Source organism: Lathyrus oleraceus, chromosome 2, assembly GCF_024323335.1.
Source record: "Lathyrus oleraceus cultivar Zhongwan6 chromosome 2, CAAS_Psat_ZW6_1.0, whole genome shotgun sequence".
Lineage (NCBI taxonomy): Eukaryota > Viridiplantae > Streptophyta > Magnoliopsida > Fabales > Fabaceae > Lathyrus > Lathyrus oleraceus.
Genome location: NC_066580.1, coordinates 442,843,046 through 442,855,691, shown reverse-complemented (window position 1 = coordinate 442,855,691; position 12,646 = coordinate 442,843,046). Strand labels below are relative to the sequence as shown.

General features: G+C 33.7%; 1 protein-coding gene across 1 annotated transcript; it reads right to left on the bottom strand.

Moving 5' to 3' along the window:
• Nucleotides 1-6,975: 6,975 nt before the first annotated feature.
• On the bottom strand, nucleotides 6,976-8,561 carry LOC127120168 (glyoxylase I 4). The gene is made up of 3 exons (XM_051050575.1): nucleotides 8,203-8,561; nucleotides 7,991-8,108; nucleotides 6,976-7,489 (listed from the first exon to the last, which is right to left on the bottom strand). Exons 1-3 carry the CDS (start codon nucleotides 8,364-8,366, stop codon nucleotides 7,196-7,198), a joined length of 576 nt encoding a protein of 191 aa, XP_050906532.1. The 5' UTR covers nucleotides 8,367-8,561; the 3' UTR covers nucleotides 6,976-7,195.
• Nucleotides 8,562-12,646: the final 4,085 nt, after the last annotated feature.

Below are 12,646 nucleotides of genomic sequence, written 5' to 3'. Positions count from 1 at the left end.
ATGAACACACACTTCACCAGATCAGCCTCCAAGACCATACCAAGTTTGAATGTGATTCAATACTGGCACAGCTGTCCCACACACAGGCCAATTGCCACCCTCCAGAGACAGGTACACACCATTCCTGTCATGAACAGTCCATCCACCTACTTCAAGGGACCATTCAGGGAAATTACAGAACCTTTCACAGGTTCCAGCATCAGTACTAACATAACTCCTTGCAAGATACCAGAAAGTATCACCCATGGATCTCATCCAGAAGCAGAACAGGATGCCTGCTCTGATACCAATTGAAATTCTGGTGTAGTCAGAATTCAGATGTTCTACTCCAAGTCATGACATCTGATCCAACATTGTAACTAATACAGCAAGATAGTTATTACCCACTGTACTAATATGCACACGTTCACAGATGTCACGACATCTCATTCTATGTCACCCTAGAATGGATAAACACCTGATTCTGTGCATCAGGGAGAAGGACTCAACAGAGATCAATCCTGGCACTCACTTCAGTTGTTTTCTTACACTGTTATCAGCATGATGTCATACTGTTGATTTTGGACACCATCTGTTACATAGTTCCTGTGTGTTTGTCTTTTACTTGTATTTCCTGAATTAATGGTTGAACACTTTAATCTAATTTCCACTTATTAGATTGCTAACAACTAGGTTATTTGTTAGGTTTATTAATTGTAGGTTAGCAGTTGGTTTCCTGGATTTTAGCTCAGCTGTTGAATCCCTGAAGAATAGCCTGAGAAAAATACCTAAACAGAAAAACCAATCATCCTACACTTTAGCACATGCTGTTGAGAATGAATGTCACAACATTCAGTTCGACAGTCAGAACATATGTTGATTCTGTTATGTTCCTGGAACCATGCTGTGCTAAGTTTGCAGTACTGTAAAAGACCAACTAGTCTCTACTTCAGTATCAACCATCAGTATCAACTGTCCAACCATCCAGTTTAACAGTTTCACACTGATCCTTCGGCCAGATCTGTTATCCTGGAATAGAACAAACTTAACTAAATACTGAACAGAACCTAACATGCTTATTGTTCAGTATACACTGTCACTGATGAATGTTACAACATTCTGATTGACATTCAAACAGAAGGTTATATACCAGGTTTGTTATCATCTTGGTCAGCTGAGTTATGACAGTAACAAAACACATGCAGAAGGAAAACAAACACAGGAAATTGTTAACCCAGTTCAGTCCAACATGACCTACATCTGGGGGCTACCAAGCCAGGAAGAAGATCCACTATTAGCAGTATTAATTCAGAGTTAAACTCACCCGTTTACAACTCTTCACTTAATCCCTACCCAATGCAATCTATACCTAGGAACTCCTAGATAGAAACCTCCAGTTTCCATTCCTATCACTACAAATACAATGTAATGTTACCACACCTTGAACTTGCTTCACAGCTTCATTCAAGAACAAAATCACTCTTGCCTACAGGCTTTGAGTTACAAATACTCTCAGCTTTTACCACTGAGAAACACATGGTAACCTTCCCACAGATTGGGAGGTTTACCTCACACACACCTCTAAATTTTCATTCTAAGAGGCTTACAAAAACTAGGTTACAATTAGCTATTTATAACCTAATCACCCAACTGGATTTGGGCCTTCAGAAATCGCAGCAGACTTGTTCTTTGCTGTTACAACTTCAGCAGAAAAATTCTGCTACAAACAAGGTCTTCAATCCTAAAATCTCTCCATATATATCTCCTTACTTTGAGCCTATATATCTTCTGATTGAGTCTTCAAGACCTCCACATGGGAGTTAGGATATTCACCAAATATCCTTACTAATCCTAGAATAAATACTGAATTAATTAATTCAGTTTTCTACACATGTACGATGTCACAGGCATGATGTCGTGACATCGTACATGACATGTTGGTCCAGATGTTGAACTTCTTCAACCCAACATATTAAAACAACAGAGATGATTACATTATTTGTTTTACAGAATTAATGCCAATCCTAAGGAATTAACAACCATCATGAAAAAAACAATTTTTTGGCTACTGGGAGCAGGGTAATCGATTACCCAAACATGGTAATCAATTACCATCGTGAAAACAATGGTTTTTTGCTTGTTTTTTATGCATGGGATCATGTGTGAGGCATAATGGCTTGACTTTCTTTGAATGAATGAATGAAATGGAATTAATGGGTCATGGAATGACTTGATCAAATGGACAATGAACTTGTATCAATGGGACTATAAATCAAAGCATGAATGAATCTTGTCATTTTAATAAAACCATGAAAGTAATGGATGAAGCGGGAATGAAATAAGACTCGAATGAAATGGATCATGAGGCCATGAGGTCAATGAAACATGAATGCAAACATGACTTTAATCAATCACATAACACCATGCATTAGCGTTTACTAGGTCGAAGTTCAAAGTTATGTATAAACAAGAATCTCGAGCCAGGTGAGAAGCCAACTCAAGTGGTGTAATCGAGTCATGAGCCTCAACTAGGGTTTCCAATGCATTAAAGCAAGACATATGATTCATGAACCTCCCTGATCAAAATTAGGGTTCCAAACACAAATCTCCACAAACAACATCTCAAATCATGGGCCCATAATTAGGGTTTAAAAGTCAAGTTAGTGACAGAAGGTCAAACACAAGATCCCAATGAAATTGTTGAAAAGTATATCTTCGGCAAATATTTTTATATCGTATCCACAGAGATTGGTTGATATTACCGCCGTTCTATAATCCAAATGTTGTAAGTTTAGAAAGTAACAAGGTTGTTTTGGTTGGAAAGTTATCTTGTGAGTAAATGTCACTAAAAACAGTAAAATGGTTTTAATCTAATGTAAAAGCTTGGCAAGATTGGAGTTCACTATTTCAAATGCTTATGATTCCTTATGATAAATAAATAGATTCAAGATTATTGATGATGTTCAAGTATCCTCTCAAAGTCATTTATGTCTAAATGATATTGTGATAATCACTATATTGATCCTTAGACGATCTCTCCACCTAACTATCAATATAGCAATCTTTAATGCTTAATACCAAAGAAGAGTAATGAATAAATCTATCTCTACAACTTATTCACTACTTGAAAATCTGTTTTATGTCAAGACTCAAATAATCTCTCTCGATAACTACTGAAATCTGGTTTTCAACTTAGGGCAAAAACAGTATTCAATACATCAACAATCTTTATCATATATATAAATCAAATGGAATACATAAACATATAAGAATAGCTACTACCTCCAATCTTGACAAAAGGGAGTTTAGCTCCTCATCATCATTGTTACAAAGCAGAAGCTTAAAGAAGAAAAACTCTGTTTTTCTCTCTTACAAAAATCTCTCAATGTCAATGTGTGTAGTAATAATGAATGAATGCCCTAGAATAATGTAATTTTTCTACCAAAAAGGGTTGACATTTCCTTAATTGGTCATTCTCATCCAAAGCAGAAAAGCTATTCCAAGGCAGACACCAAAATGGCAAAACCAGCTGGCATGAAAAACAACACTTTTGACCCAAAATCAGCTTGCTGGATTCGCAGGGTTCGCGGGGCGAACTTTGTTCGCGGGGCGAACTGAAGCTGCCTCATTCAGTTCGCGGGGCGAACTGAAGCTGCCTCAGTTTCCTTGCTTTGCAAGCTTCATCCAAAATCTTCCATATTATGACGCTGCAATCCAAAGCTTTCTCATCCAAAAATTCTACACAACTAACAAATATGTGAAATAACTATTCAAAACAAAATAAATTAAACCTAATTGCATTTATACAAAATAGTGAGAATAAAAGTGTGTAATTACATCAAAACTTGGTAAAAGGGACCAATAAAATGATATAAAAAGTAGTACTAATTGGTCCCTAACAGAAATCAAGATCAAGAATCAGGGTTTGGATACCCAGATGAATACCATGGTGTAATCTTTAAGAAACACGGACTCAAAGAATCCAGAAACTAGGGTTTCTCCATATGGTGAGCCATACCACAATCTTCAGGCCAAAACCCAGATTTTCAATATCTACGAACCTTGAATCTATGATGTTTGTTAGCATGTGTTAATCATGAATGAATGATGCACATGAATGAGGCATTAATGAGTATAAATGGATCTCAAGTTATAGTTTAGATGAAAAGCAAAAAAGGAGGGCAAATTTTAGGGTACTACACATAGGTAATGGATATAAGATCTCAATTTTTCACATATGTATATATGTTATGAATACTATTTATACTTGATTGATCCACTAGTGACCGTCTATCATATCGTGTTTTAAATACTTAAAGTTTATATTTTTACGAATGTTTATTATTAATAAGAGAAAGGATCCTCTCATGTTTTTTCCATTCAACTTTGATTCTGCTCCAAATCCTATGGCAGATAAGTAATAAAAAAAATAAAAATGTAAAAAATAGGTAGACATGGAATATAATCTAAAGACTTGAATTACTGTTGAACAAAAGGCAGTAGAGGAACAGTTGGAGAAGATCCAAATCATATTAATATGTTCATGTTTTGTAGGTTTCAATAAAGAATCCAAAGATTCATGGAAATTACCAAACTATGATGCAATTGTCCTAACTAGATAAATTTTCTAGAATTTCAATATAAAAATGATGAAGAGTCAAGGAAAGGAAGGGAAGACGAACAACAAATGAAAAATAGAGAAGTTCACAAAAATTATGAGAAAAAGACGCGTAAAACCTACATAGAGGTGCTATCAAACCCTAAAAGACAAAATCGATGCTAACTAGACCCAGTGGTGCAATTTCAACTCTCTGCTTGAAGCGAGAATCAAAAGAAATATCTGATAGTGATGCGATCACAAGATGAGCGATGCAATCCAAATTTGTTGCCAAAGTCCAAGTTAAGAAAATCACTAAATAGTGGTGGGATAAGGGTTAGGCGCAACACGGTTGCGTGAATTTTGAATATTATCGATAAATAGAGAGATGTTTAGTGTTTAGGAGTCAAATTTTATATTGTTTAAGGTGTTTTTGTAAGTTAGAGGAAGGTGGAAACAAATGTTATCACCATGAGTTCATTCATCATAATTTTAAGTCTTAATTTTTGTTTTCCAATTGTAAGAACCATGTATCCTTTAAAAATGAGTGACTAGTCCCTTAGATTAGGTTCTCACTAGACAATTCTACCCTAAACATGTGATTCTATATAATTCTGTATGGATGCTTGTGTCATAACTCTCTTAATTTAATTTTATAGTTCTACTTATGTTTAATTCTTTCTCCCTTTATGGAATATATGGAATTGAGAGATTTGATTTATAAGGTAATGATATTCAGTGGTAATTTGTCTATTTGATTGGTAGGATTATGAGATTGTAATGATTGTTTATTGCGATGGGAATAATCTCAACCATTAGTATAATTTTATGAACTATAAAACATTTGTTTAGCGATTGGAGACACCAAGTACCTAAGATGTTGCTTTGACCCACATCTTAGTTGTGGTATTCTCCCATGCGACTTCCCTTAGAACTTTATCTCTGAGGCCCAAGATAATGACACTTCAGACTTTATCCATTATCTTGGTCTTCTCTGCTTGTGTTAGGCTTGCATGCATCAATGTCTCACCCTTAAATGCGCACACACACATACACAAACATACACACCTTTTTTAAATTAAGATTGTTTGCATCTTCATCTTCCACAATCTAAAATTGTTGTCTTCGAAAAATGTTTCGATGTCCCATTTGGAATCCATGGTGCTCACTTATAAAATTAACTCCTTTCCTCCATGGTATGCACCATTTTTTGTGTGAAAATGAAAGGTTCAATCACACCAAAATCTTTGATGTGTGAGACAAAGAAACATGACAACCAACCAAATGACTTCATTTCAATAAAAATATAAAAGGTATGAACACATAATTTGTTTACCCTATTCTATCAAATTGATTTACTATGGGGGAGAGAATAGCTCCCTAATTCATTATTCTTCAAAATTGTTACAAAAGATTAGAAGATGATTTACAAAGAAATAACCTTCAAAGTTCTCAAGAACAAACTCATACTTTCTACTCAAGTGTTTCTCAATCTCCCAAACTCTCAATATATGAATTACACAAACACGAGGTGTTTAAAGTGTTTCTCAAATCTCTTTGATAATTCCAAAAGTTGGCAAACCTCAAGAATACAATTCTAGGAATTTTTACCTTGTTTATCACTATGACTTCTACACTTAATGCAACTCGTACTAACAACAAGTGAGAGAAAATCATATTTATAACTATCAAAATTCTAAAGATCCAAATCTATTACTAAATGAATTTGGGAACCAAACTGATCCAGCTCGATAACAACAAACATTGCGGTCGATGGCGTCCTGCCAGACCTCCGCCACCACACTTCCTTTTTCTCTAGACTAAGAGTATTAAATTATGCTTTCTCTCTGTCTCTCTCTCTCTTTTGAGGTTTTATGATATATTACAATGTGAAGCCAGAGAGAGAGAGAGAGAGAGAGAGAGAGAGAGAGAGCAATATGAAAAGGAGTTCATATATATATATATATATATATATATATATATATATATATATATATATATATATATATATATATATATATAAAAGAGAGAGAGAGAGAGGAATAATAGATTATTATTAATAAAAGATTATTTATGCTTCATGTGGTATGTGGTGTGGTGAAATTATAAAACAAATATTTCTAAAAATTTTTTTTACAAATTTAAAAAAAACTAGTTATTCTTTTGACTTATCTCCTCTTGATTATTATTTATCTTTCATGAATATATGCCTCAAATCTTACTTTTTACATTGAATTTGAGCCATGTAATTGGGGACCTTGTACCCTTTACTTTTCTCATTATGGAAGCAAAAGCAACACAATTTTGGTCGGCAGCAAACTTCATATCTCATTGCATCGTACATAACAGAATCAAAAGAAAATAAAAGACAAATCCACATGTGAACATGGGATACAAAATAGAACAACCTCACAACTTCTTAATATTATTTTTAAACACAAACATGATATAAATACAATACAACTTTTCTTTGAACCACTCTTCCCTCAAAATTAAACCAAGACTAACTATTTTACACTCGTAATTATCCACCAAAACCTATCATGTTTTTTGTTTTGTTTTGATGAACAAACTTTTCTTATCTTACAAAAAATGAAGTGGAATTAATGTTCTTCACTTTTAAAAGGCAAAGTTCATCATGTCCAAGCTCAAGTTTTCCATCATAACATTCTCTATGAATCCACACTTAGAAGGACTCCTCTTAAAGCTATGGCTTCTAGGCTTGAAAGAGGCAGAGCAAGAAGAAATGGGAATGATTGGAATGTTCTCACAGTTGCAAAGCTCAATCATGTATCCATCAGGGTCATGGAAGAACACTTGATCCACCTTGATTCCTTCATCCTCTACCAATGCTGTAACATATCTCATCCCCTTTTCTTCTAATCTCTTCTTAACAAGTTCAACATCCGTACACTGCACAAAACCATATTGCAAAAAAACATTGGTTAACATACCAATCTTCAATCATAATCCATGTGATCATATTTAAGAGACATTGACTTCTCCTAACAGATATTTTTTCATACACACTCATTGTTCATCGAACTCATTATTGAATGTTTAAAAGACCTAATCTTATTTTTACCTACCTCTATTAACAAATATTTTTCTTACACAAGGATCAGTGATGAAACGCATTACTACATGTTTAAAAGACCTAATCTTATTTTTACCTATATCGCTAACATATATTTTTCTATACACACTGATCAGTTGATAAGTGAACGAACTCGTGACTATAAAAAACATAATCTTGTTTTTACCTACGTCTCATAACAAATATTTTTTCATACACAAATAAATGATCAAACTCGTAACTATGTGCTTAAAAGACCTAACAAATATTTATTCAAACGGACTAATAAGTGATCAAACTCATAATTACGTGTTTAATAAACCTAATCTCATTTTTACCTGGAAGGAGATATGGTTATCCTTAGGATTAATTGGCCTTGACTCATTGACATATGTATCAAATTCATCAACGTCTGGATTCTGAATCAAGTGTATTCCAATACCGTAATTATAAAACCTAAAAAAAATAAAATCAAAAGCATATGTAACTACACTAATATTTTATGTATCAAGAAAATTAATATATAAAGTGATGGTAACAAATAGCAAACCATGCTCCAGTAAATTTGAAAGAAGATGGTCTTTTGATGGGAACAAAGCCCAAAACATCTTCATAAAACTTCATAGACTCCCACACTGATCTACACATAAGAGAGACATGATTCAATGAGAGCAATGGAAGTGCTTGTGTTTCACAAACTTCTTCAATCTCCATTTTCAACTCTTGTTTCTCTTAATGAAGCATGCACTTGCAATGTTCAGCTTATTATAGTTTTTTTATTACTTTGCAGTGAATCTTCATTAACAAAGATGGTTCTTATATAAAGATTGAAATTTGGTTACCATCTAGGAAATTTCCTTGAAGATGGTGCACTTTGAAAAATGATAATTCTATTGTATTGGTGAGGTTGTGGAAAGTACAAGTAGATTAATCACAATATACTGAGAAATTTCGAAGATATTTCCTATCTCAAATTTGGCATTATTGTGTTTTGTGGTTTCCAGAAGCTCACTACTTAACAAAGTGCACTGTGTAAATTTCACAAACTAGTTTTTTCCTCACATATTTATTCATTAAATAATATGTACAATACTATTTAAAGTTAATAGTGGAGTTTCCTTAAAATAAAGATAACATTCAATTAATTGAAAAGAAATCAATTTTTGAATAATAATAATAAAATATGAGTACAAAATATGGAGGAAATCAGTTATTATGAGGGATACAGATACCTTTAACAACTATATATTTGTTTTTTTAAAATAATCAGTTTTTTCAAAAAAAATCAAAAATAATTAATAATTAAAAAAAAACCTGTTTTTCAAGAGGATGTGTCCGATGAATTGACGCATCCCCCTATATGAAGAGGAGACGCCAATAGCATTGACGCATGCATTAGGCTCCTCATGAGGAGGCGTCAATGCTATTGGCGTATGCATTGACCCTCATGAGGAGGCGACAATGCTCCTGATGCCTTAGTGCAATTTGTAGTGTGGAGCATCACATGCAGGCGTCATAGGGATTGACGCCCACACTATAAATTACACTAAGGCGTCAGGAGCATTGGCGCCTCCTCACGAGGGTCAATGCATGCGTCAATAGCATTGGCGCCTCCTCTTCATGGTTATGGGATGCGCCAATTTATCTGACGCATCCTCTTGTAAAATTGATTATTTTGTTTTTTTTTAATTATTGGTTATTTTTGAATTTTTTTTGAAAAAACTGATTATTTAAAAAAAATTATATATTTTGCAAAATTTAAAATTTAAGATTTACTGAATAATATATTTTTTTAAATATGGTATATTCTATAAAACACATAATAGAATAAGGTTTTGTAAAATTTAAATTTCAGTCTCACATAATCTATTTTATATTTTACAAATCCCGTGTGCTTATTTCCTATTATGAAAAATAAAAGTACTTAAAAGTGAAACTTGGTATTTAACTATTTTCGAAAATATATTGGAGGTGTAGAAACTAAGTGTTGGGTATGAGAAGTACCGTTCCTTATAATATTGGACAAATCACATGTGAGCCAAAAATACAATAATGACATGTTCAAAACTCTTATGGCAGTTGCTATCGGTTCTAGTAATTGGGAACCCATTTAAAATATGAAATGAATAGGATATAACTTATGTTCTCATTCTCTATGTTCTTAAAAATCATGTCCTTTTTTTTATAGCTACTCCTCCATGTTGTTAAATTTTTTAGTAAGAAGATATTACTAGATATTTAACTTGAAAGTATGTTGTATTTTTACGGTTCTCGATGATACATGACATGTCTTTATATATAGGTTAATGATTTATCTTTCGAGTTTGAAAATAAGACTAACTCTAACAAACCCTAACAAACTAATAACAATTCTTGAAAATAGGATCAACATTAACAAACTCTAACAAACTATTAAATTTATCTCTAATAATTCTCCTCAAGTTGAATGGTGAGGATTATGAACACTCAGCTTGAACATGAGGTCTTGAAAAACTTTAACGCCTTAGGACTTAGTAAAAATGTCAACATTTTACTGTTTGGTGGGCAGGTAAGTTGTGCTTATGACACCTGACTATATGTGTTCTTTGATAAAATGACAGTCAAATTCAATGTTCTTTGTTATTTCATGGAAGACCGAGTTTGCAGCTAAATGAAGAACTACTTGATTGTCACAATGCAAAAGTGTGAGTGTGATGAATGGAACTTGAAGAGTCTCTAACAAATTACGTAGCCATAGTATTTCATCTGTGGCATGTGTCATTGCACGATATTCAGCCTCACTTGAGGATTGAGAGACTGTGACTTGTTACTTTGTTTTTCATGATATTAGAGCATTGTCAAGTTTCATTAGATAACATGAGATGGACTTTCTGGTAATGGGACACGATGCCCAATCTGAGTCATAGTAGTCAACTAGTTATTGATCATTGTGGAAGAATGATACCTTGACCTAGAGAAGATTTGAGATATCGTAAGATTCGCATATCAGCATCCCAATGGTCTTGGAGTGGAGTTTTCATAAATTGACTTAGAATATGAACTAAGTAGGTTAATTCAGGCGTTGTGATAGTTAAGTAAATTAGGTGTCCAATTAATCTACTATAACTTAACAGTTCTAAGAGGGGAGGTCCCTTAGCAAAAACAAGTTTGTGATTTTGTTCCGTTGGAAACAAAGAAGGCTTACAACTAAGCATTACACATTCTTGTAGAATTTCTAAGATGTATTTTCTTTAACAAAAAAGTATCCCTTCTGACCCTCGTGCTAGTTCCTGACCTAGGAAGTATTTAAGCGAACCAAGATCCTTCATGTGAAAATATTGACTGAGATATTGCTTGAACTGATCACAGGCCTCAAGATCATTACTAGCAATGATCAAGTCATCAACATAGATCAAAACAACAAGAAAAATTGATCCATGTGAATAAGTAAATAGACTATGATCAAACTGGTTATCTTGGAAACCATATTTTATCAAAGATTGAGATAACTTGCTATACCAATTTCTAGATGCTTGTTTCAAGCCATAGGATGACTTCTTTAACCTGCATACCAAATCTTTGCTTGGAACTTTATATCCTTGTGGAGGACTCATATATACATCTTCTGTCACTTCTCCGTGTAAAAAGGCATTACTAATATCCATTTGATGTAATTTCCATCCTTCCTCCACTGCAATTGTTAACAAGCGTCTGATTGTGGTCATTTTGGCCACTAGTGCAAAAGTTTCATTAAAGTCCTCGCCTTTTATTTATGTGTAACCTTTAGCAACTAATCTGGCCTTGTACTTTTCAATCTTACCTGTAGATTTATGTTTGATTTTGTACACCCATATACATCTTATAAATTTTCTTACTTGCGATAAATGAGTTAGTTCCCATGTCTCATTGTCTTCCAGAGCCTTGATTTCTTTAGCCATGGCCTCCCTCCAAACTGCGTGCTTGACTTCTTGGGTGTATGATTGAGGTTCTTCGTCATTAGTAATGGTTGCAAGATAAGCTCTATATTTTTGTGAAAACTTATCATATTTTAAAATTTTTGAAATGGGATATGTGGTACTTAAAGAGGATTCTGAATTAATGTCGTGAACTTGGGGTTTATGTTTAATTTCTCACAATCATAGTCTTTTAGATAACTTGAAGGTCTTCTTATGTTTGGCATATTTTGAGGCCCCCCCTCATTTGAGACTTCTCCTTCACTTTCACTTGATGATTCTTTTTTAGAATTAATGGTGACTTCCACATTCATGTTAACTATTAATACATGTTCTTGCTCTATAGGCTCACTCTCAGTCTGACTTGTGTATTCATACTCCTTAATGGGTAAACTTTCTATGGGACCTGATATTTAGTCATTATGAGGAATTTCCTCAGGGCTTGGTACTTCCAATTATGCATCATTATAGAGTGAAGGTTCATCATTGAGGTTATTATCACTTGATAATTTATTTCTAAAATTAGTAGACCCATTATTGTCTTGCATATGGTAAGGAAAGACATGCTCATAAAACATTATATCTCTCGATATGCAGCATTCACGAGTCTTTGGATTATAAACTTTACATCCTTTTTGTCCTTTTGAATAACCAATAAAAATACATCTTTCAGCTCTGGGATCAAATTTACCGATTCCCTTTTAGTCATTTTTCTTGTAGCACAAGCAGCTAAAAGTTCTTAAGTGCTCATAGTTTGGCGCTCTCTTAAAAAGTAACTCGTATGGAGTGACTCCCTTATTTTCCACTGTAGGGGCTCTATTGATTAGATATGTTATTGTCAATACACAATCTCCCCAAAAATGCAATGAGAGATTTGCTTGAAAACACAAGGCTTATGTTATGTTCAAAATGTGTCTATGCTTGTGTTTCATGCGTCCATTCTGTTGAGGTGTGGCAACACAAGAAGTTTCATGCATGATCCCTTCTTTTTTAGTGAAGCACTTGAAGTCAGAGTTAGTAAACTATGTCCCATTGTCACTCTTAATCCTCTTGATATGCATA